The sequence below is a fragment of the Thunnus maccoyii genome, chromosome 12 (genome assembly GCF_910596095.1).
Source record: "Thunnus maccoyii chromosome 12, fThuMac1.1, whole genome shotgun sequence".
NCBI classification, from domain to species: Eukaryota; Metazoa; Chordata; class Actinopteri; order Scombriformes; family Scombridae; genus Thunnus; species Thunnus maccoyii.
The window spans coordinates 5501763-5528566 of record NC_056544.1 but is presented as its reverse complement, the minus strand read 5'-3'; the positions used below and the strand labels follow the sequence as shown (position 1 = coordinate 5528566).

The following is a 26804-nucleotide window of genomic DNA, read 5'->3' as shown; positions in this document are numbered from 1 at the left end:
TTGACAAAGATCACCTGAACAATTAACTGACTTATGGGACAGTCAATACAACTGGTTTATATCCCCACATTTGGACAGAAGAAGGCTGCATTCCTCAACCCGGTTGGAGCCTTTGAAATGAGATGGCACATTGTCACATATTGCGATACTGTTGTCACTGCAGCCTCACATAACCTCCTCTACCAGTCATCAAACTGAAATTCCTTTTCTTGTGTCTCTCTATCTCATTCTGGGTCTCCTTCAGCTTTCCTGTTTCATCCATTTAGGGTAAAAATACAAAACAGATCGGTCCAGCATTACTGAAGTTCTGGTATTAAAAGTGACACCCATCTGCCTTGTTGTGATAAGTAAAAGCCACAGCGTCTGTGCTATTTCACGAACAGCAGCTCTGTTTTCTCTTACGCTAGTTCCTCCTTCCATGTGTCTGGTGTCAGCTGTGGAGAGTGTGAGAAAGACGGCGTTTTCCACCAGTACGCCTACGAGGCTTCCTCACCTCGCATCTGTGACACGTCAGGCTACTGGACACCTGAGGAGGCCGTCGGTCAGTCAAATAATTGCTGTGTGTGTTTGTATATGTCTGTGTGTATTTAAAAAGAGGATGAATACTGTATACACTAGGGTAGTGTTTCAGAATCGTAGCCTTGTACTTGTTACAACACACAAACAGAATTTGTTATACTTGTGTTACTACTTACTGCACCTCTCTTCTAGTCACGTAAACAATATAACACATGAATAAGATTCTTTACAGTCTGCAGCACAGATGTGGTGATGACATATTGTTCTTGTGGAAGATGAGAAGATGATTGTTGGAGCTGCATGTAAAGTCTCACATAAATTATTAACACATTCAGTTCAGTCTTCACCATGAGAAAAGATCTTTTTAGTCACTTAATCCGAATGAATTATTTTTCTATTTGAATTTATCCAAATAAATAAACTTGAACTGAAAAATGGTAGTAGTGAGATAGCGAATTGTTGTTTTAAACAATCTTTCCTACTAAAAATCTACAGTAGACTGTTGTAGAGTTGAGTTCTTCCCCTGATACCTTCTCTTCTGTCAATAATTATTGACAGGAAAGAACATGGTGGTTTCAGGTTTGAGTTTGTGTCCTTGAGTTCTACTTCTGTCTCTTGTTTCCACAGAGGAGATCAACCCCCTCCTCACCAAAGACACACACACACACACACACACACGAACACAAACACACACACACACGTCTCTTCCCTGTAAATTTCAGGTGCGTGCAAGGCTAATGGCTCCTGGAAGAGGAAAAAGCAGAAAATCATTAAATGATAATTGCCCTCAGCTACAGACCTCTCTCTGTCTCTGTCTTGTTTTAGCCAAAGCGAGAACAAGGATTATTAGGGAAAGCGTCTACTCTGGGTAATGTCTGGGTGCTGTTCAAACACTGAACCTCCGTCATAAACAAAAAAGCCAAAAAAAAAAGTGTATCCTGTAGCACTGTACTTTGAAACATTACGCTTCATGTAAGCACATGGTCCTTGTTATTCCAATCATAATTTCTGGAGAAGCCCAGTTTCCTTTGACGTGACATGTAGGGTGAGGGGAAAGAAACAAGAAAGAGGAAAAAAAAAACAAAACACAAGGAAGCAAACAAGAAATTAAGGAAGAAAGAAAAAAAAAGGACAGAAATAATGGAGAAATACAGAAAAAAAGAACGAATGAACTTACTAACATAATACCACTTTCCATCTCTTCCGTGGAAACTCTACCCAAATATGTGGAAATCCTCTGCTGGAATTTATGCTCTGAAAACAAGCAGCGAGCAGGAACAGGGGGGATTACGGCTCCCTTTCTTTCGCTGCGGGATCATAATGATGATAAAGAGTCAATTACAGTCTTACTCTAAACAGTGGTATGCACATAGCTGAGGAGACAGCCAGTCTGCTGGCTTCCCTGGCTCCCTTTTCACTCTTTCCCACTTCTAAAGACCATGATGCTTGGGGTCACTTTGTCAGCCAGCGGAGATGGGCAATATCGCCTTCAGCAGGGAACGGGAATGAGGAAATTGGGCAAATTCAATGTGGATATCATAGTTGGCAACACAAAACATAAGTTTAATGGCAAAACACTGTTGGCTAGAACTGTTGGCAAATTGTCAGTTTACATCTCCTCCAAATGTTAACTTTGCCACAGCCTTGATGGGTTTGAGTCAGTTTTCAGGCTGAGGGAGGGAACCAGAGCTTGTTCCCCTGTTGAGAGGGATTAAACTGGTTTATGTGCTGCGTCAAGCATTAAAGTGGGTTTTAATCAAAATAAGGACGTTTAAAGTAAGCTTTTAAAGGTGCGTCACATTGCTTATTGTACTGCCACGAATGACAGAGTAGGGAGAGGGAATGGAGGGTAAAGTCCATTCCCGTAAAGAGTGACTGAAAAGCTAATGTCACATTTCTAAACTGACTGAATGTATGATACCTGTGGAGGAAATGAGTTGTGGCTGCAGCCAAAGTAATAATCTGATAGAACTTCAAGAATATTAAACATAACAAAAGCATTAAACACAACACAAGCAAAGTGTAAGAAAAGTATGTAGAGTTTGCAGAAACAAAAGTGTTAAGACAATGCTTAAACTAATACATGAAATAAATATATGAAATATAATATACAATAACAGAAGAAACACACCAGAACACAAGGACAAGATTAAAACAGTATGAGTGCATACTTACTTCAGTTCTATACAGGAGGTGTTCATGTATGCAGACTCTTTGTAAAACAATAAACAGAAAACTTACTTTTGTAAAGGTTGTGAAGAATCCCATTTGTTCTGTTTGACCATGTGAAAATAGTCCTTGCCAATTATAGCTCATGAAGACAGCTAGCATACAGAACTGTGTTCATAAACATGCATGAATTAATATGGAGAACATTGAATGTGCTAGAATGTAAAAAGAAGCCTAGGATAGCTGATTTAGACAATTTAATGCAGTGATGCAGTCATTATATAAATATCTGTGACTATTCTCTTGTGTGTTTCAACAAGCTTTTTCATAAAACATTCAAATGCAACACTTGTGTCAATAATCTCTGGTTTCTAAAAATGTAATGTGGAAATTTTAAAACTTCATTAATGCATTTTATGACCACAGAGGGGCAGCGGAACGAGATAAAAACACAACATTAACGTATTATCACCCACCGAAGTTGTTATGGCAAATGTGTTAGCAAACAGCTGCATACCAGCAGACACAGAACAACATCTTCAACCCACTGAAGTTGTGTTTGTGTCAACTTGGAAATGAGGCTGATGAGATTGGAGTTGTGGGCAGGAAAACTAAAACAATAATCCAAAATAGACTACAGATCTCTGTAGAACTGGCTGGAGCTGAAAAGTTGGGTGGTAATTCTCGCTGGATTTGCCAATACGCGTGACTTTTGATTCATTGTTACTATAAAAAAATATCAGTTAGTGCAGCTTTCAATGGCAAATAGTGGACTTTCATGAATGTATAATCTTCATGGACATTTGGTATGTTAACTGCAGCAAAATAGGGATGTTTCCTGAATTTACAAGAATGAACTTAAGCAAATTTGCTCAGCAGTGGGTAAATTGATGAGAATGGGTTTCTTACCAGACTTAGTGCAGTGCAGCCATAAGACATAATGCCTTTGATCTTACTGTATGTCCTATAAGCTGTTTATATAAGCATACCAACTCTGCAATGAATTCCACCTGCTCCACGTAGGCAGTAGTTCCAATTCCCTTCCAGTATTGGAGATACTTCAAATTTGGTATTTCCCAAGCTAATAATTAATACATTAGAAAAAAGTTTTAATCTAATATTGATGATTTTATCAATATATCTACTGCAGTGCTTAAATAGCTGTGAGAATGTAGGAAACTAAGAAATGGCAAAAGCCTACAGAATTTGCAGCTTATACAGTAGTTGTTGCCAATCTTGACATCATTTACCTGGTGTTCTTTGTCTCTCTGACAGTTTGGCAATCCGTGGTGTTTCCACACATGGATGATCATAGTGGGTGTGAAATATGTAACACCTCATTAACATGATGATTTTATTTGGCTTTCACCTGCGACAGCTGATAATAACACCACTGTAATGTGATTCAATTGTGCTAATCACTAACACAGTAATAATTAACAACTCATTAGCCCGGTGTAATGGAGTGACTACTGTGTTTTTGAATGTGGGCCATGTTTTAAATAAGAGAGCAGAACTTCTTACTTTTTCATCTGGAAAATTCTGCTCTCTCTTGTTACTTATGAGAGTGAGTTTGCTGATAGTTGCTACTGTAAAAATAATACTGGAAAATGTATTAAATCAGTCACCACTAAATAGAAGTGGACAAGACATATCGAGGGGAAGACAGGACACCACAAAAATACATTTCAGAATTATTTATTAGGACTAAAATTCAGTTAATCTGCTTCGTCTGCTTCATCAGCACTGTGTGGATGTGGTTTGATCAACAGTGGCATCTACTTGGCAGCATAAGGTAACCACCCCACAACTGTCATATTCAAATATTGATATATTTTGGTAGATGCACAGAAATACAAAGCATCATACTTTACTTTGGCTGAACATTGTGTATTCATAGATTCAGGATTCCGTCTCTTACAGTAACAGGCTGACTGGGAAAACACGTTTTCAGGGCCGTTAATAGTTCAAAGTAACACCAGCCGTGCGATGAATATTTTGACATTCAGACAAATGTGCTGATTAATGATAGACTGCTGCTAACATACAGATTCACATACATATCTGGTCATTGTTGTGAGCCTCTATGTTTTTTTTTTGCATTTGACCAGTTCAGTTTCATTGTTTACGTTGCACAAATTCCCAAAATGTAGAAAAACATGCACACACACAAATTCCAAATGATGGTGCTGCTTCACAACAAGCCAATAGCCCATGAACTGTGTTAACGGAAGATTTTTTTAAGGGGAAAATCCTTCTCCTGAAACTTGCCAGTAACACAGGTATTCAGATATATGCCTTGGCCTGCACAGTCATCACAGTACTCTACTGCTGGGCACTGTGCAGGGGTTCATCTTGATGTCTGATTGAAGGAGACAAACACAGTCATTAACAGTGTCCGTCTGTGTCTGTCTGTCTGTCTGTGTGATGTTATTGAACCCCAGGCCCACCTGATGTGGAGCAGCCGTGTGATCCCAGTCTCCAGGCGTGGAGTCCTGAGCTCAGCCTTTATGACACCAATGTGACATCACCATGTCCCGACACAGAGGGCTGCACCCTCACACTGAGATTTCTCTACCCCATTGTCCCACACGCACTAACCCTCTGGGTCACCTACATCTCTACAAGTAAGTCTCACTCCATAATAATAATATTTGCACTTTAAGAACAGAAGTGTAAATTATATAATTCAGGAACGAGCAGTGGAAAAACAGAAAAGGCTGGTCTAAGCAAAAATAATGAGCTTTGCATCTCAACTAATGATATCATGAAGCTCATCAGTTTACCAGAACTTTAAATGTAAAATTTCAGTTCGCCACTGAGATGCATCAGCCTCCAGACAAAGAATATTTACTTCCAACTGCTGAAAGAAATCTGAGGAGAAACACTTGGTCCATCATCGTAAAAAGTGGCTTATTTAATCAATTACACTTCCGTGTACATAAAAATATGTGCCTAAATGTGAAATTTGTTATTGATTATGTCAGTTACATTTAATTAGGGCAGCAGGGGATGTGTTAAATTATTCAGAAAGAGAGCAGTGTGCAGTTGGGAATCTCTAAAAAAAAAAAAAAGTTATTTTGTGGTTAAAGGCTTAGAGACTGGAAGTGTAAACAGTGTCTGGTGAGGGTTACTAAGCCATGCATAGACAGTAAATGACGTAATATTTCGGCACCCAAAAGCCTCGTTTTGAAAACAGATGCAGAAATCGATGTAGCCAGTGCCCTGATACCCCAAACTCACAAAATTTAAAGACTTTCAGTTGTGGACAGAGCCGAGCAGGTGACTGTTTAGCAACAGGTGCTTTGGGATTACTTCAACCAGAGTCCTGAATCTTTAACTTTCTTTTTCTTCTCTACCCAGAATATTTTTAAGGCAGTTTCTTATTGTTAATACTGATCATCAACTGAGATCATAAATGAACAGCCACTCATGTTGCAGTTGTCTTTGAATACATGTATAGGACTTTTGCTTTCAGTTTTCTGCCCATCAAAAATAACTTTTCTGTTTAGTGTAAAACAAAGCTAAAGTTGATATGTAACTAGTGCAGTGCCCATTCAAAATGTGCCTGTTCAGAATGGGCTGATTGTTTGGCCTCCAGTATTGCTGCTTCAATGCAAATGTGTTGCGTGTCCAAATTGCACCAAATTCAACACTGAACTTCCTTGAGTCCTAAGCAATACACTCGCCAAGGGTGAAGTCGATCGGATGAACAGTTCTTGAGATATGCAAAGGACACACATACATACATACATACATACATACAGACAGACAGACAGACAGACAGAGAGTCCTTTCTTTATAGTGAGATACATACATCACTAGTTCTTTATCTCTTTGTAGACGAGGTGTAAAAGTGACAGCAAATGATTTTGGAATTGAGCAACATCTACTGTATATATCCAACATATATCTTTCCCTGCCACAGATAACCCAGCCATAGCCAACGTAGAGCTCATCACAGAATCGGAGAAAACCATTAACCTTGGACCCCAGCACGTCTTCTGTGACATGCCCCTCACCTTGCGCCTCAACACCCACAACGTCGCCATCGCCGCCATAAAGCTCTGCACCTTCGATGAGAAGATGGAGATTGATGCTGCCATGTTGTCTTCAGGCCCCGGCAGCCCTCTGTGCTCCGGCTGCCAACCTCTGCTGTATCGGATTCACCGGCAGCCGCCCTTCACCAGCAAAGCCCCGTCACCTCAGACCCAGCAGACATTCACTGACAGGTAAATGTCACCAGGTGCTTGTGGAGCCATAATTATTCATTCATTTTCAAAAAATATCCACATGAAGAAGACAGTGATCATAAATTGTTCAACAAAATAAGAAAACACAGCTTCAGGAAGCTTTACAGTAATGCTTTCAGTGTCTGCTGTAACTTCATCGACATTGTTATAGTGACCCCAGCTGGAGAATTACAATTTTGAGTTGCTATTAAATGTGCTCAGAGAGACATACTTTATCCGTGAATCAAACAACCAGCTATGCAGGAGGTTACCACAGTGCGTAATATGAATTGACAGGTGTGTTGTTTTTCTGCCCAAACCTCCCTAAAATACCCTGGACTCCACCTGAAGTTAACCAGTCTCGTTTTATGTCAGGTATAGATGAATATTTATAACATGGAGGCTGTGCCAACTGCTAATGCTGGGTACACACACACACACACACACACTGCCCACAGCTCAGAGAAAAATAAGACGGAGGGTAAAAAAAAAAAGTTAGTTAGGGCCAGCATGGAGTGCAAATTCCACAGCTTACCTCTGTGTGTGTGTGTGTGTGTGTGTGTCTGTGTGTGTGTATGTATGTGTGTGTGTGTGGTGTGTGTGTGTGTGTGTGTGTGTGTGTGTCCTCAGATCTGTTAATTCCTGGTTATCTGTCTCTCAAAAGTGTGTGGGTCTGGTTCTGTTTGAAAAGCTCAAAACACAAATGTTTCCAACATGGGGATGCCGAGCTGTGGCCACGGATCCAAATCTGTTTCAACAACCATATACTCAATCAAAAGCCTGTTGAAGTCTCAGGGCTAAGTTGAATCAGTTTGTATTCCGCCTTGTATTGCGGGGTGTCCAAATGATTACCGGAATCCAAATGTAAAGCCACAAGCCAGTTTTTTTTTTTCATCTCACCAAATAGCAGACCTCCCTTAAAAGGACCCTAAATCTCTCTACTCACATGTTTTTCTGATACAACTTTTCCACAGAAACTGATAAGAACCTGCCATGATATGACAGTCGTGTCACATGATTACAGATCATTTGGGGCTGATTTCAAATGCTGTGGCACTCTGAATTTCTGAGAAGCTGTTGCTGTTTTATAGAGCAGGGCGGATGTTAGGTGGACACAGCTTCAAAAACAGTTTATTTTTCAGGGAACACGTCTCCTATGTTACACAAGCTGTGTCTAAGTGCAAAAAGATGTAAGAACCGGTGGGAATTGAGTTATGTGGGACTGTGGAGGGCAGAGTGGGGTTGATGTGAGGAGAATAGAGTGTTTGAGAGCAATGAGTTTGGAAGAGAAGGGAGAGGGAGCAAGAGAGGGCGGGATAATGGAGGGAAGAGAAGATGAAAAAGAAGAGGCGTGAGGGGGACCAACAAATAAAGAATTGGAGGAGATAAGCAGAGAGACACACAAAAGAGGGGAGTGAGAGAAGAAAAGAAATGAGGAATAAAGTGGAGAACAGGTGAGGGAAGGAGACGCGAGAGGTGAGGAAGGGTAAGAAGGGACAGAAGGAGACGAAACCACAGCAGAGGTGAGGAAAAGTAAGCAGAAGCTTTTTTTTTTTCTTTTCTTTTTTGAATATGAACCAAATGTGAGCAGCAGAGGCCATAAACACCAGTGACTGCTTGGAGCTGGTGCTTAGCCATTTCCTCCTGCTGAACCTGCACCATGGTCTGCACAGGCTCACTGAGAAGAATACAGAGAGAGAAAAACCAAATCAATGATTTCCTAAGAATTAAGCTAGGAAAATCAAAACAACACAAATTTGGTAAAAACAAAAATCCCTTTGATTTCAGTGTAATATCATGTGATATGCTGTGTTATGTTGTCACAAAGTCATCTTGTTTTCTTTGGATTATATGACTAACTTTTCTTGAAAATTCATGTCCCACAACAAGCATAATGAGTAGTTGTGGCAATTTTAAACACATTTGTTTTTACCATTATGTGGATTTCGGGGAAGGTTGCCTACATTGTAAGTGTGCAGTTAACTCAGTGTTTCTCTCTACATTTTCTTGATTGTTTTTAGCCATGCTAACTGCATGGCTCTAGGGATGTGACAGGCAATGACAGTGGTAGACTATAATACCTATATCTCAACAACTATTTGATAGCTTGCCATGAAATTTTGTACAGACATTCATGGTCCCCAGACGATGAATCCTAATAATGTTGGTCATCCCCTAACCTTTCATTTAGTGCCATCAGCAGGTCAAATATTTCAACTATAATTTGAAATATCTCAACATCTACTTGATGGATTGGCACAAGATTTTGTACAGACATTCATGGTTACCAGGCGATGCATTCTAATGCCTTTGGTGATCCCCTTACTTAAGTTACCATGAGGTTGACATTTAAGGTTTTGAGTGAAATGTTACAACAACTATTGGATCAATTGTCATGATATTTGTTACACACATTTATGTCAACCTCAGGATGAACTGTGATAACTTTGATGATCCCTTGACATGTCATCTAGCACTATCAGCAGGTCAACATTTTAATTTGTCCAATACTTGGGTATAAATACCTGCCAAACTAAAGACAGTCTCATCAGCCTCAGCTGTACTTTATGTTTAGTGCTAATTAGCAAATGTTAGCATGCTAACAGGCTAAACTAAGATGATGAACACGGGAAACATTATACCCACTAAACATCATAGTGTTGTCATTGTGAGCATATTAGCATGCTGACATTAGCCTTTAGGTCAAAGCATGACTGTGCCTAAGTACAGCCTCACCGAGCCCCAAGTGTAGCTGTAGACTGTTAAGTGCAAACAAGGAGGATCAAAGCAGCATCTATTTTTCTGCAGCTCATGAAAAGCAATATTGTATTATAATGCAATTGTAATTGTAGCCATCTCAGAGGAGATATAGTTCAGAAAGAGAGGCAAAGGGGAAAAACATGACCCAAACCTCACCAATGAGAGGCCTCTGAAAGCAGTGAGAGAAGGAGCTGTGGCACAAGGTTGGAAGTGAGGAGGATATAGCCAAATATAGATACAGTGCAGATGAATAGGGAGGTGGGGAGATTTTCAAAATCTTCATTTCCTTCTCTGATCCATAATTTATAAAGGAAATTTGTAGAGGCTGGAGAAACCGGACACACCTGAGATACTGAGTGATTTGTGCTTCTCCTGGTTAATGTAGACACAGAAGCAGTAGATCTGTGCTGGGAAAACAGAGAGGAGGCTCTTTTTATAGACACAGCCCACCAAAACAGATCAATAGTCCCGACACTGGAGCCAAGCTATCATTACACATACACTTCCTGCTGCGGTGGCTTTAAGGTCACTGAACACTGCAAGGTTACAAGTCCCACTTTTGTTGCACCAATCCCATGAGCAGAATCCATTAGGATAAGTGAAGAACGTATTTATTAGGGGAACAATCATAGCAATTTTGCACATTTGCAAGGAGGTATTATGTCATGCACCACACCACATGCACCAATAACCGCAATATTTTTGTAATTTTGTATTGAATGAGTCATTGGTATTGATCAACAAGCCTGTAAAGATTATATGATTATAAAGTCTTGCTTACTGCTCCTCTGAAGAACATAACATTCTACTTAATAATTTTACTATGCCAAAAAAAATTTACAATTTCAAACACTCACGAAACAATTTCCTCTCCTCTCCTCTCCTCTCCTCTCCCCTCCTCTGCAGCTCTGTAAAGCGGGGAGTAAAGTACCAGTACACGATCCAGGTGGAGGCAAACGGTCTTCTCAGTGATCCCTCCCCAACTCTCCTCTACACCAATGGGCAGTCCTACTGCGGGGATGGCCTCATACAGGGGTCAGTGCACTTAATCTGATGTTTTTATGTGACTGATGATGTTGGCCACTTAAATGTTGACATGGAAGTGGTAATGGAAAATAAAAATGATGATGGTCTTCTCTCTTTAGGACAGAAGAGTGTGATGACAATAATCTGTTGGATGGTGACGGATGCACTAAGAAGTGCCACAAGGAGGTGGGCTTCAACTGTAACGGTGAGTGAGTCCCAGGAAATAGGTTTGTGTTCCATCTTGGATTTACACACAGCGTAACAGTCAGTGCAATGGCAATACTATTTTATTGTCATACATCAAACCCAACAACTCTGCCCTCTCTCTCATGAGAAACATGAACACCATATAAACATTTGGTGTAAAAGAGCAGTCACAAAATAGCCAGAAATTTCTCATTTGTGCATGCAGCAGCATTAAGAATAAAAAAATGAAACCAATCAAATTTAATTTACAAGACATAAAAGTTTCAGGCTTGAATTGATTCCACAAACCATTAATGTAACATCACAGAACATAAGAGAAAACAGATGAGTAGAAGGGTAAAAGTGAAGTTTTTGGTTCGCTAAGTCACAAGTCTTGTTTAGAAATCTGAAGCGTTTTGATATTAGGCTGGCAAAGAAACGGCAGAAAAACACACTCAGCAGTAAAGTACACTCTTTAGTCTCAAAACACATGTCAGGCATGTTTCCTTTATTAAATAATCTTTGGCCTTTTTAAGATTCAAAGCAATCAATACAGGCTTGGGAATATTGATAAATGAAGTCTATTGATTTTTATCAAAGATCATGTTGTGGTTTTGGATTGGACACTTGCAAAAAATCAGCACACAATATCAGTTGTGTTTTAGACATTGTTGCCATTTTTCATTTTGTCTGATATGCTAAAGTAAGTAATATGTTTTTTATTATCAAATCACATCTGCAACAGTCAGCCAGCACTCCCCAGTGAGAGAGATCATAACCAGCTGTAAAAGCCTTTGCTTCTGACAATTGTTGTACAATGACCCCATAGTTAAGTGATTGGAGGCCACCTTGTAGTTCCGACCGCCAAAATCAAATCATGCAAGGGGGCGGGGGTGGAGGGGTTCATTATTTCTTGTCCATTCTTGGCAACATTTTTTTTTAACCCAACAAGAAGCTTAGAATTAGGAAAGAGCAACTGTGGTTAGGGTTTATGCCAGGTTAACTTTGGTGAGGTTGAGGCAAGAATGCACGATTCGTTCTTAGAATAAACAACCAAAGATTTATGGTAAGATGAGAAACATTAAGAAACAGTTAATTTGTGGCCCAGTGAGTCATGTGTTTGCCAGAAAACAACTTGGTGGGTGTTCAAGAGATAGTTACTGAACAAAGATTCACCTGTTAAGGCTCTTAAACTTTTAAACTCTGACCTGCAGATTCTATTATACGTCATGTGTTTATGCTTTAGTTCATGTTTTTCACTCTAATCTGTAACTGCATGAGTATAATGCACCATATACAGTAGTAGTAATGCTGGATTGTAAGTTTGCCGTGACTGTTTAGCATAACAGTAACTACCATGTCTCTATCTATCATTCTTGTGTAAGATCTTTGCAAAGTATCCAAAAAGATTCCTTTTGATATGAATCTCATATACTGTTTTTCCCATGAGTTTATGGCCAAAAGTTGCTCAGCTCACCCTGGGCCAGGTGGTTAAAAAGCAGTAAATAGTACCAAAAACATGCAGCATAACACGGCAAAAAACAAACAAAAAAGCCACAGAGAGTGCCCCCATCGTTTGTGATTCCACCACAGCACAACAATACTTTGTGTCTGCACCCTCGCCCAGTCTGAGGCATGCAGACAGGCCACAACAGAAGCCTCAAAACACAATATGGAAGGGAGTTTACCCAGAACATTGTAAGCAGAAGGCTGAAGACTTTGCCTCACTCAACATGTGTTTTTTGACCCTTATATTTGGTAAACACATTCAAAAAGTGCAGCGTGCTAGAGTAAAACCAGACAGAGAGCATCGAGAACATGAATCACATCGACATGCATGGTTTTATAATGTCACATCCGGAGTTTCACGTTTACCTGCACAAACACACATACAGACACACACAGAATATTGTCCGTCCAAATGTCTGTTTGTGATTGAACAACTCGGGCTGAATGAGAGCACTTATTAACCACCATGACATGAGAAATCAGCTCTACTGTTGTGGTATGTGGTGTTCCTCCACAGCTTTCAAATTCATCCTCCATACAGAATGTTCCCCAATACTTCCTCACTCGCCAAATCCTAAGTTGAATAAGTATGGCTTTTATCATATCCGACTTTTTTGGTGATTTCAGAAATATACCCTAATATTGACGAGATGATGTGACAAGTCAGCTGAGTAAGTTCGTTAGCTGTTTCCTTTTTAGGCTGTGTATCGTTTCCACTAGCAGCTGGATGGTAGTTATTCAATATGTGGTGTAAGGGTTTGTGTTACGAGAGCTTGTTACGGGTCTAAAATTTCCGTCATCCAGTCCATTTATTTGTCAAGGGGAAACAAGCGGAGACCGACCCCCCCTCTCCCCTTCTCTCCCACTAGCCATGCCGTGACTGAAACTATTACATGTCTTGTTTTACAATAAAACACATCATGACTAGGAAGGAAAACAATTTGGCAAAAACAGGTTTTTACAAATTGCAACACTTAAAACCAATTATTCAGTCGTACTTGTTAGTCATAGACAGAATATTTGTTTGGGTTTTCTTGCCACATTTGCTTGACCCAGTTAACTCCCACTTTGCCAAACTGGCTTGCCTGTTCTTCTTGCTCTGTTTTGTTGTGTTTATACAATTTACCGTAGTGTTGTAGTTCTGCATAGTTCAGTTACCACACCAACTACTTTTTTAGTGCTTTTGTCACACACAGGCGACAGAAAAACTGCGTTTGTTAAAGTTATTGAGAAATGCTTCTTTTAGGTTTTTGTTTTTAATAGATTTTACAGATTTTTAATTTAATTTTTACACTGCCTGATTAAATAAAGGTTCAATTGCACAATATGGTTACAGCATGCAGACCTTAAATAAAAAACAGATGGTCTTAATAGTCAAGGCGAAGATTGTCAATCAGTCCTCTTTTGTGAAGCTTGATAAATACAAGACTTGGAATTAAAAAGACTTAATAATTTACACAGGTGTTGTCAAAGCAGGGGTGGAGTGTTTGGTGAGTTCACTTGGTGTAATATTGCCAAATGAACTCGGGATGACAATATGGCGTTGAACTGTCTAGGCCAAATTTTCTTTTTTATCAGAAACATGTTTCCGTAAACTAATTGAAGCCAATTGTGTAGCGCTGACTCTCTGACACGACTCTGTCTGTCTAACTTCTGTCCAGATGTTAATTAGGCCAAACTTCTGAAGTGTGTGATGTTTTCCGCCCTTATTATGAATAGCTGCTGCATTACAAGCTGTTGTTCAGCTTATGCTTCCCACTCTTTTTGTGACAGACTGCTGCAGCACATTATTATCAATACCCTTATTCCATTGCTCACACAATCTCTGCTCATAGCTCAGGTGCAGCTGTGTAACAGGAAGTATGTTAGTTTAGTTTGTTTCCTCCAGCTATAAGTCCAAAATTCCTATACCCTATACACTGGCTCAGAATTACTGCCAGACCTGCTGGCCAAGAAGCACATTACAATAACCTATGGGGAAATAAAGTATGACCAAAGACTGATTTTATCAGGTTTTACTGCAATCATTAGGGTGTTTTCACTAAATGTTATTTTTACCTTTTACCAAAATCCTAAAGCGTCTTTGACCTTATTCCATGGCACATTACTAAAGAGATTGAGAGGTTTGCTGCAAGTTCACTTCACACTAAATGCAACAAAATCAGGCCAAAAACACAAAAAATTTGAGCATGAAAGTTCATTCTTAAAGAAAAAAAACTATCCCTCAATGTCCACTTACTAGCATTTTCCAGAGCTTTTAACTACATCTCTGTATTTTTGCATAGTGATGCAGACCAGCAGATGCTGATCAAAAGTGCTGGAATAGCTTGAAGGATTGGTGAAATATATAGTACATGAAAACATATATTCACTTACAATTTCCTTTTAATTCAGTAGTCTTTAAAATTCATGCAGTTTTGACAAATCGCCTAAAAAGAGGCAGCAATCATTTCCTGTCAGCTGTCCAGTAATGACAAAATTCCATAAAATAATCATAAAATGGTGAATTAAATAGTTTTTTATTACCCTGGAGCTACTTTCAACCCCCACGGACCGTTATTGGCTGCTTTTGTTTTTTTTGTCCCCTGCTTAATGTAATTGAATTCTTGAAAGTTGATAAAAGCTGAACTGAATAGATAAAAAAGACCCACTAATAGCGAAATAAATACTTTCCTGCATGTCACTGTTTTTTTTCTTTCCGCTAGACTTGGAACGAGTTTTGAGCATTGCTTTGACAGTTCTTTGTATCACATAATGCGGCTGTTTTCACCAGGTGACTTATAGATACCCATGGCCTGTTGAGGTGCTTGTGGGATCAAACTAACTGGCCAAGGCACATATTAGGTTCTCTTCCTGCCTATTAACATTACAAAATTGTTGTGATCCCAAATAATTAATTGAAGTCAAAGTTCATTTCTTACCATCATTTACAGTCCGTTGACAGCACAGAGAGTCTGATATGGTTGAGTTGACAGGGCTAACATTAAAAGTGGCCAACGAAAATACAGAATAGATTTGCTCAGATTTGGTTCACTGACAAAGAGATTTGGATGGGAGTCTAACAGTGGGGGATGAGTGTTTACCCTGCCAGATTAAGAAACCAGGCTTTATATTCTTTCATAAATCCTCCTCTCTCATTCTCTTCTCCGTCTTCCAAAGGTGAACCCAGTCAGTGTTATGTTTTTGACGGTGACGGTGTCTGTGAGGAGTTTGAGCGGGGCTCCAGTGTTCAGGACTGTGGTTATTTCACACCACTGGGCTACATAGACCAGTGGGCATCCACCGCCACAGCTTCTCACCAGGACCCCAACCTCTGCCCTGCCGACGCTGCCACCGGCGAGCCATCACTCACCAAGGTATGAAGTATGAACCACAGGGCACATAAAGGACTTCCAGATGACGATAAGACCGTTGTGGCAATTATGGGGCAAAAATGTGAGCAGCTGGCTGCATTTTTAAACAACTTGGTCGATTCAGCAGATTTGAAGATGTATTAATCTCTGTACCATTTTTGTCTGGGTTGTAGGCCTTAAATTTTGGTCACAGTTTGGTCCAATTCATTGAGGCCCCGTCCTGAACCTGACCACAAAAAAAAAAAAAAAACAAGTTCTGCTTAAATTCTCAAAATCTTGACCAGATGACTAAATCCTCCTATGATGGAATATTCAGAGCCTGGAAGATGGACCATTTGAAAGTTTTCTCTCACTCACATTACACATTATCTTCTACCAACACAGCCTGCTACTTCACATCTCTACTGGTGTATATCAAGAGACAGAAAGACTCTAGATATGCAGAGCTGTGCTAGCCCTGATGCTGAACCATCATACTCTGTATTAGGTACTGTACAAATCATGGTCCTGACTGGCTATTTAAGTGAAAAGTCAATTTCAGAAATATGGGGCTAATAAAACTTCTGATGGTGAAAACCAAATGTTATAAACCAGACAAACAGGTGTATACAAAGTAACAAAAACACACATTCTAATGGATTGCAGATGTATTAAGTTCCATTAATAATTAATACAATACGTCTAAAATTCAAGATGGAGCATAATTTGTCCTTGCACTGACTGGAGTGCTGCACACCAACATTGTTTTAATTTAGTGACTCAAAAGCCCTTGTATTAGAAAGAGCCTTGTATTTACATACCAGACAAAAATGAAAAAAGAGGGGGTAACAGAGGGTAACAAAACTTTTCAGGTTGCAGTGACCTGTAATGAGGCAGCACATTATTGATTAAAACGCGGTTGAGCAGTGACTGGTAAAGACAAACCTGAGGAGGGAGGGCTTTGCACATAACTTTTTTTTTTGGCACAACCTACTATGACAGACAGCACAACAACTTTGAACACAGCGTAACTCCCTCCTTTCTTTTTACAACTGTAGTAGAAAATACATCAATCATTATCCAGCTCTGACATCTCCCATAAAATGTAATCACATGAGGCCTCTCAGGTCCATCATTGCCGATATGCCAAATCATGTCACAAGTGTGCTCACGTCAACCTTGTTCCTGTTAACAGAAGGTCACGTACAAATGAAGAAGAAACAACAGAGATGCGGGGTTAGGCAAGTTCTGCTCGGCTGGGCAAGGAACATGATTTAAGCCACTTTTATCAAGGGAGGATTGTTGGTGTCTGACACACTGGTTCCAGCATCTCAAAACTGGCAAACCTCCTGGCATTTTTTCATGCTACACTGTCTGTATGAGGAAAGGTGCAATAAACAAAACAGATCAAAGAGTCTTAAATGAAGTCAGCATGGTCCGTTGAACGTTTCAGTACCAGAGAGTTTGGGTTCTTTTCAAGGCACGAAATATAATTTATGTAATTAGTACAATATAGCATTGTTCCACCATAAAGTATAATATGTGTAAATCATGTGATAATGTAATAAAACATCGAGGTAATAATTTGGTCATGGTTTGAGGAATATATCACTCCAGACTGCTTCCAAACTAGTTGTGATGTCACAAATCATACTTGTATAAACACGTCTCAAACTGAGATTTGAACTAAGCACAGAGAAACTTTCCTCCTTTAGCAGAATAAATACTCTAAGCAAAACACATTTTTAAGTGGACGGGCACTTAAAAGATGTAAACTCACACTCATGCAGAAGAAACATTGGTAGATGAGATGAGAATAGAACCTGGAAAATCTCCATGCCCACCCACCATCCCTAACAACAATGCCCTTACTTTCCACTTATTTCCCGTAATCTGGAAAATATATTTCACATGTTTTCATGTTAAAGACTATTTGAGCACAGAGTGTAGATTACTTATTATTATTATTATTCATTGCATAGCATTGTGTATTTCCCGTCTTGTCTGTGAAGCTTTGCAGGTACCAGCTCCTGGAGGTGAGTGACAACCCTCCCACCGACGCTTGGTTCCCTTGTACGGCCCTGTCCGACGCAAATAATGACCTGGAACATTCGTTTTGGCTGAGGGTACGTGTGTGTGTGTGCACATACTGTATCTGTTTTCTCCTCCACTGAACGACTGTGGGTGGCTACTCTGTTTTCAACAGCTTCCAACACTTTCCAATACTTTATAAATTGGGACTGAAAGGCCTTGCACACAGACTACTGGCTCATTCCCCAACACACGCACACATTCCTTACTTTCTAACAACTGCATGATTGATACAATGCATTGGTGACCATAATTACTAATTTTTAAGGTCAACTGTGAATTTTCAGTACTAATGGTCTGTAGATGATTACAAAATCATGACTAACCCTCTACTTATTCTTTATTTACATTTGTGCTTTTATTTTTGACTGCAAGGGTACTAATCATAGAAATCACTCAATAATGATCATTACTAGTTTACTAAGACAAAGTGTTGTATAATTAACTCATCATTCATAATTAAACATTTAAAAGGTTCATAAGTTATTAAAATACTGGCATTTGAAGGAATAATAATAATTTTGTAATCATACATAGATCACTTACTCACCATGAACACATCATTTATAAATATTATGGCTCCAGAAAAATAGCTACAAAAAAGATGAATTACCTGCTATGTTGTTAATCATTAAAAATGATTCTCAGACATGAAATATCATTAACTAATTGTTTATTTGCGATTAAAAAGCAATGTTTGAAATGAATAACATTTGTGTTTGTTGTCAAAGCTAGCGGTGACAGTAAATTGCAATGTAGCAGCTGCAGTTAAAACGATTCTCATGCCTAATTGCCTTGCTTATCTTTGCAGCTCCAACATTTTCCAGCCAACAGTGCTTCACGTAGATGTCCTGCTTTGTGTACTGCACTGTATTTGGACCTGGCTCTCCATTCCAGACCTGTGTCTGGTTCTCATATTTAGTAGTTTTGTATTATTTAATCTTTCCACAGCCACAGTTCCCACAATCAACTCCGCAGGTCCAGACTAAGCGTAGGCTAGCTGTTGATTTGACTGATAGCTTCACAGCCTTGTCCGTCATGCTCTACATTATAGGGTCCTTTATAGCCCTGAGTTCGCCTCTTTCCTTCCTCGCACATACTCATTCATTTTTTTCTCTCTCTCTCATCATTTCCACAGTTTTTGTTGAATGACTCATCTTTCCATCCCCTGCTTCTTTTATGGACGTCCTCTTTATCAGGCACATCTCCGCAACCTCTCTCTGGAAGGCCGCCTTCTCCCTAAAGACTCTTTCACCGTCTGAAAGGCCTTCATTATAACACCCGTATCTGCCAGCTCTCCCTGAAACACCTCTTTTTCCTTGAAGTGTTCTCTCTGTCTCTGAAAGGCCTCCCTCTCCTTAAATATCTAGTCTCGCGCTACCTGAAAAGCGTTCCTCAGCCATCCTGTCATATCCATCGAAGGCATCTGTCTCATTTAACAGGTCTACTTCTTCATTTGGAAGCCCTTTCTCATTTTCTGAAAGGTCTTTAAGATTTCTATACAGCGACATTCTTCCCAAAATCTGTCTTTTGAATATGAAACACTCACAGTCTGTAGGCTTGACAGGTGGCTGTAAAATGCTGCAGTTATGTCACGGAGAACAGAGGCCAGGGTCAGTTTGGAATCACAGCAGTCATGCAGGATTCTGTTCATTTACACACAATAAAAAATTAAAACAGTTAAATTATTTTAACAATTAAACACTAAATACTCAGTGGCCACCCTGACTGACCTGCGTCTGGCTTGTTTGTGTCTTAAAATTTCCATTTATTCGTGTGAAATTCCTCGTTTTCCTAGTTCGTAATGCCCAATTCTTGTCACTGCTGACTCCTGGGGTGGACTGCAGACTGACATGTGATACTACAATATAATGCAAGAATGCACACATTTTTACTCACAGCGACACACTGATGGATGTATACTAGAAATCAACTATGACAACATACTATTCTCACAGTACTTTTTTTAGTACTTATCTTGCTTTGACAAGTCAAAATGTCTTTTCATAGCATCAGACTTATATTTTTCATTCTTTTTTTCGTTGATCTAGGTGGGATTTGACCGTCCTGGAGTGGCAGCCTCTGTGATGGTGTATTTGGCTTCAGACGGGTCGTGGTCTGGGGAGCAGTGTCGGAGGACAGCCACCATCCTCCTCTCTGATATTACTGGCAGGAACCACTCACTAGGTACTTATAACTTTTATTCATTTGTATGTATTTGTCTTAGTGCATTTTTAAAGTAAAATCGGGAAATGCTCTATGATTAAGACTAGAAAGCACCCAATGAAGCAAATCAAAGTATGACACCCTTCCATCTCCCAAGGCACACATGACCTCTCATGCCTTCGGAACCCGTTGGTGGTGAACGTGACTCATGACCTCTCTCGACCCTTCTTCCTCACGACCTCTGTCATCCTCCTTTTCTCCTCCCCCACTGTGGCAGTAGGGGGCATCACCCTGAGGACCTCCTGCCACTTCAGCACCTTCGCCCTGACCGGGTGCGCATCAGAGGGTGGGCTCTCCCACAACTACCTACTTACCACACACACGCATGCTTGCACACACACACACATATGCAACCCATTTATATAGCACATGAAAAGGGGATCATAGTTATAGCACTGCACATACACACACATCCCATAATGTTGAATGCAGACATTGAATATTCTCATTTGAATTAAGAAAATATCTGAATCTAATCTCACTTCAGTGAGATAAAGTTACTTATAAAGTGAACATGTCAAGTCTTTGGGAGTTTGACACATTTGTTATTAACAGCAAACCTTTTAGAATATTGGCTTCAGTACTACATGCAAGTAAAAATAAAACATTTTCAGGCTTGGCATTTTTATGTAAGGGATTAATAAAATCTTGTTGAACTCACAAAACAGGTAAATTACCAAACTGACAGCCTCCCAAAAACTTGCAGTAATTGAATTAGCAAACCTAGCTCAGTTTAGGATTCTAAGTTGCTTTCTCTGCCTCTCATCCCTCTCCTTCCTTCCCTCCCTGCATCCATGCAATAGCTGTTTGCGGCAGCCGTGTCAGACGGAAACCTGCAATCCTCCCCAGATAGAGCACGCCTCTGTCAGGTAGGCCCTTTTGTAATGAATCACTGAAATAAGCGGACAGCTGAAACAACAAGCAGAAGAATCTATATGTTGGTGTGTCTCTGTAGGTGTACAGGAGGAGGGGAGTCCTCTCACTGCTCTGTTCAGTGTCACCGTGGTTTCAGTATAACTGTCGTCAACGGCCGGGGAATTCCACCCCACAAGGTACGCTGAGTGATGTATCATGTATTGCACTGTTGAAAAAAACATCATACAATGTCCTTTCAATGTTAAGTTATCCTCTGTTTATCTGTATAGATACCATTGATACAATTCAATCCTACTATGGTATATACAATCCCATTATGCATATATTTATATTTAATCTAACAGATTTAAAGTGCAACACACAGACAACTCACTTTGGTGTATGTTGCACTTAAGAGTGTGAGTATCAAGGTCTTGTGAGAAAGACAATGACAGACATGAGGCTTCTAATAATTTCTAAAGTACTAGATCAATTTGTTCGACTATTTGTAACATTTTGTTTTCTTTAACTCAATCAACATTTGTGGTTGCATCCTCTTTTTCCTCCAAAAACTTGGGTAATGCAATTACATCTTCTGTGAATGATGAGGGAAACCAAACAGATTTTATGTCCTCAGTTTGTGCTCAGTTTTACAGATGACACTGCCTGTCAAAGGAGAAGTCCAAGGAAGTGTCCACCTAATTAAAAAACTGAATTTTAAGAATCATATGGGCAAGATATAAAATAAGACATGCAAGAGGGAACAAATCTCTACTGAAGGAGCCTCTACAGGGTTGAAACAGAGGTTTGAATCTAGGGATGGGAATCAGCAAAAAAAACACCTTATTAGATGGATTCTTTAGGTAGTGCAGTTTTGCAATTTTACAAATCACTATTATGATTAGTTTTTGCAATTTGTGGTTACTTATTCTGTCAACTATGAATAACAGTTCAATCAGGAGAGACAAGTGAATGAAACAAAAAGAAGTGATTATACAGATGATATTGTCGATTAAGTCTTGTCAAAAGTCTTTGGCGCTTAGACTCTGCAGGGAGATTTTGAATCGAGGGACATCAGTCCTGAGCAGCAGCAAGATAAATCCCCCAAAACAAGGGGCGTAAGTCCCAGAGAAAACACAGCCTAATACCCCCCCACCAAAAAATGTTTATTAACCAAGCAGGGATGAAACAGCTTGCAATTAAATCATACAAAGCTGCATAATCTGCTTAGAGATGAAACATAATGATGAGCATGGCGCAGGATTTTTTTTTTTAAGCTTAAGCTTAAGCGATTAGAATCAATGGTGTACCATAAATGAATAGAAAGAAACAAAACCACACAGTAATGACAATGTTAGCACTGGCCTGGACAGCTACACATTTTTGGGCTTAGCTAGCAATGGCTAGAGGTCAGCAGTGACTAGCTTGCAATATGTAGACTTTAGCCAGCAATGTTAACTTCATGTTGTCTTATGTTACACCTTGAACATAGACTTAACGTTATACCGTCATGCTTTGTACAATTCACCATTTTCCAGTGCAATATTTTAGAACAATGCTACACACCATGTGAGCATTACCACTGCAGGTCACATCAGAGTATGAGATAGGTGCGTATAGAGTAGGGATGTGCAGAGAGCCCAGTATTTGTATTTGTATCTGTATTTGTTGAGGCAGCAGAATTATTTGTATTTGTTCGAATAAAAGTGGAAATAGGCGTAAAAATTCTGTTTTTGTTTTTATTACACTTTGAATTTTAGGACATTGAATTGTTTTTTACAACCTCACTTTGTGGAAAGGAGAAGGGGAACAACAGGTTATGGAGAGTCCCTCGAGAGCACTTTGCACATGTCAGTAGCTCAGCTTTATCTCTGGGGAACATCCCCAACTCCGGTAGTGATGTCCAAATAAGGAAATGTGCGTCATGCAGCAGGTGGATGTGACTCCCCTCAGTGAGAGCTGCTAATAGAGGTAACACAGTAGCAGAGGAGCGAGACTGAGATAGAGATGTAACCGACTTGCACACTGTTATTTGACATGTTTTTTTTTCCTCCTGAAAAAACAAATAATTTTAAAAATATTTGTACAAAATAAATATTTGTAAAAACCCACTATTTTTGAAGTGCTGAAATGAGTGAATTTCCCATGTGGTAATTATGAATTTTCATTCATTCATAATAAGACATTGAAGTCCTGAAATTCAGCAATGATTGACCTGCCAAAAGAGGTCAGTAGTGACCTGAACATCAGTAATTATAGAGTGCCACTAAATATCAATAACACCGCCTAATATTTTCCCCCAATGATGCTTACTTATCATGCAGGAATAAAACAGGTAATAATCTGCCAAGAGATGAAACATACAAAATGAGCATGACACCGAGGAATATAGAGCTTAGTGAATATATCTCCATATGTAAGAAGTCAACAGTGTACTGTAAATGAATAGACACAAACAAAACATAACCAGCAATGGGTAATGGTCATCAATGACCTCAATAGCTAAAAAGCTGAGCTCAGCCAGCAATGACTAATGTTTAGCAATGACCTGAACTACCTGAGCTACTTATTTACCAAGTTGGAATAAAACAGGTCTCAGTTAATCAAATAAAGACAGAATATCTGCTAAGAGATGAAATGTGATAATGAGCATGACACAGTAAACTTTTTTAGAGCTTAAGTGATTATATAACATTAATTAGCAACAGCTGATGTTATCTGCCATGGTGACTTTACTACATTTTACCAATGAAAGTGCAGTCAGTGCTGGCTAAACAGTTGCTGCTTGAAGAGGGAGGATATTAAAGTTTGATAACAGACAGCAGTGCAGCCTACGAAACCTGCTTGTTAAATCCAAGTACCAGAACACACAAATATTTAATATTTACACGCTCTCAGTTTCCACTGACAGTGAAACGCTCGCACTGAAGACCCCGCTGCTCCCCCACAGCAGCAGATAGCGGCAAGAACTGACTGAACAGAGGTTTAACATACAGGCTGCATTTGGATAAACATGCATGTGAGCACAGCAGCAAACTTAGTTCAGTGACAAAGCGATGATCCCTGCCATATCTCCCGAGGAACGAACACTTTTAAAGCCGATCCCAAACCATTGCGATATGCAACAAGTTGATTTTGAAACGCTATTACGTGAGCAGCAGCAACAAATGCAGCAAGCAAGCGTGTGAGAAGTAGGTATGCAGGACGCATGCATGACAGCACTAAGGCAGAGAGGGAGAAAACATAAGACAGCCGCAACATGATAGGCTGACAATGAAGATGTGTCACCATGCTATTGGTTAGATGTGACCAGCTGATGTGAACAGCTGATGTCTCAATTGACACCCTCAGCAATGACAGCAAGGAAATTATGAGTGAGCATGCGTGAGGGATGGGAATGACAGATGGTTTTAGAAATAAAACTGAGCATGCAAAAGATTCCTCCTGACTTCCTGACTGAACTTGTGCAAAAGCTCCAATTTAATTGATACCATTGATGATTTTCTAGATCATCAAAAAGATTTAAAAAGACAGGCAGTGTGTTTTTCTGAATCCTCAGCTCTTACAAGCATGTTTGAAGGGTTTGTTGGCAAGTTATTCCCCCATTTCTATTTAAATCTTTATTGAAAACATCAAGTTTTTAATTTGTTGTTACGTGACGCTTTTGTAGATTGTTGACAATAGTCAGTTTGTCCTTTTTTAATTTGGGAATTGTACACATAATAAATGACACATCCACTGCGAGGATACTCCCATGATCGCGCACACTTGGGAATGCATCCTTTCATTGTCACAAAGCAAAATCCCCCTCCGCTTCCCTTAAACTCTGTCTCTTTCTCTCTCACGCTTGTTCCCTCTATTCCTTCAGAGACAGACAGCGCTGGAGTGTTTCCATGGATCATGGGATCGTGTAGTTAGCTGTCAGCCTGTAGACTGCGGCCTGCCTGATCAGGCTCATGTCTACCATGCCATATTCAGCTGCCCCTCGGGAACCACCTTTGGTAAACAGTGTTCCTTCACCTGTGGATCACCAGCCATACTACAAGGTAAACCACAGATGTGTCTGTTCACATATTTTTTGTTCAATGGATGAACAAACATCTGCTCTATGAAGTATGTGGTGACACTTCATAGCACCAGTATCACATTAACCATGGAAATATTTCAAAAAATGACTTACTGCCTCAAAATTATGATACAACTAGCAACATCTCTGTAAAACACAAATGAATGTAACAGCAATGGCAAACATCCTTCACACTGCAACTATAATGGTTTTCTGACACAGTCTTGATCTGTCATTGTCTGCTTTTACCAATGAGTTAAAGCAAAATTTAATGAGTTACAATGAAACTGAACAGTGATTTTCAATTTGAAGTACATTACTTGAGGCAATACTTTGAGTTTCTCACACTTATTCACAATACTGAATGACTGATGCCATAGTTAAACCCTTTAAAGACTAAAGAAAATCTAAATTAGTTTTGACGTACATTTTAGGCTCATCCTCTCCTTTTAGATACCAAACAGAACAGCAAAACCCTCTGGAGACTTTAAAATTTGGACCGCAAAGTTAATCCATCCCTACTTGCGATGGCATCAAAGCATAACAGTTGGCTGTCTATAAACGCTATGAGAGCCAAGATGAGACAGTGAGTGGCTGTCATATTTTCTGCATTGTTTCTCTGCGATTTCCTCTATAAAATATACCTTTCAACCAATAACTAATGTTCTTCGCTGCTACCTCAAGACACACCGTCTGACAGTCACAGGCCCAGTCCAGAGAACAGACAAACTACAGCAAGATTCTTCCAGTCACCACAGTCCATAAAATAAAATAAACATTAAACTTGACTTTACACAATTATGGTTTAAAATTGGATGCCTGTTTTTTTACAGTGCGCATCCTGTTATAGTTACAGACAGTGTTTGTTTAAAACAAATTAATTGAAAAAACAGCTCAGACAAGAGGAATTAATCTACTGTGTTGCAATAAAATCACAGTGGAAATGCCATTTACAAAATCACAACCATGTCTTCACTCAATGAGGCTTACTCCACATAGTGCTTTCTTATTCAGCTTTATGGCCTTTAAAATGTTACTGTTACAGTCATTGAAATCCAGGTTGAACACTGATAGAAACATCTACATGGCTACACACACACACACACACACACACACAGAGAGAAAGTACAGTTTCCCTTTACTCAGATGTCCACAATGTTTTTAAAAACACTGCTTGCATCATAACCAGTCAGTACAAATATTGCCTGTGGCACCCATAATTAGGAGTACCACCGCACACACACAAATTTGTGGCAAAAGTACAAATTTTTGTGTGTGTGTTTTTGTGACAAAAGTAAAAAACGCATTACTCCTCTTTAGTAATGCGAGTTACGCAATGTAGTAAATGCTTCTTGAAGTGATTAGATGGAACAAGCGTGATGTCCACACACTTATGTTTGTGGTCGGAAAGCCACAGTTAAAGCTCGAATGTCGTTGTAGAGTCAGCAGTAAGACCCGTGTATTCATGATCTAAACACAGATTGCACAGAAATAATTCTATTTGTGGTTTCTGGTTTGGTGAAATATGTTTGAAGGCCATCATGCATCACTCACCATCGAAAGCACAGTTCACAAGAATATATTCATTACACACCAGTACAGCTGTAATGGATTTTGATAATCACAACACGAGCACAATGTTTAAATAGCTTATAAAAATGTGATGCCATGTTAAAGATTCATTACATTTTATAGACCCAATAAAATTTGTGAAGGGTTTAGGGTGTTATGATTCTCCACACATACCAACGCTAATGCTTCATGTGGGGCCATACAGGCATAGAAAATATTAGCTTTGGGCAACATAGAAGTCATCTTCTTCATCATTCTTCT

General features: G+C 39.5%; 1 protein-coding gene across 1 annotated transcript in view; it reads left to right on the top strand.

Moving 5' to 3' along the window:
• pappa2 (pappalysin 2) overlaps window positions 1-26804 on the top strand; it is a gene marked incomplete at its 3' end in the record, with an annotated part of 75989 nt that overhangs the window by 26045 nt on the left and 23140 nt on the right. Inside the window, exons 9-20 of the mRNA XM_042428109.1 lie at window positions 408-541; window positions 5133-5315; window positions 6617-6920; window positions 10587-10715; window positions 10826-10911; window positions 15561-15757; window positions 17746-17859; window positions 19876-20011; window positions 20148-20322; window positions 20854-20919; window positions 21006-21102; window positions 24774-24951. Coding sequence (XP_042284043.1) covers window positions 408-541; window positions 5133-5315; window positions 6617-6920; window positions 10587-10715; window positions 10826-10911; window positions 15561-15757; window positions 17746-17859; window positions 19876-20011; window positions 20148-20322; window positions 20854-20919; window positions 21006-21102; window positions 24774-24951 — 1799 coding nt within the window. The remainder of the gene's footprint in view (window positions 1-407; window positions 542-5132; window positions 5316-6616; window positions 6921-10586; window positions 10716-10825; window positions 10912-15560; window positions 15758-17745; window positions 17860-19875; window positions 20012-20147; window positions 20323-20853; window positions 20920-21005; window positions 21103-24773; window positions 24952-26804) is intronic.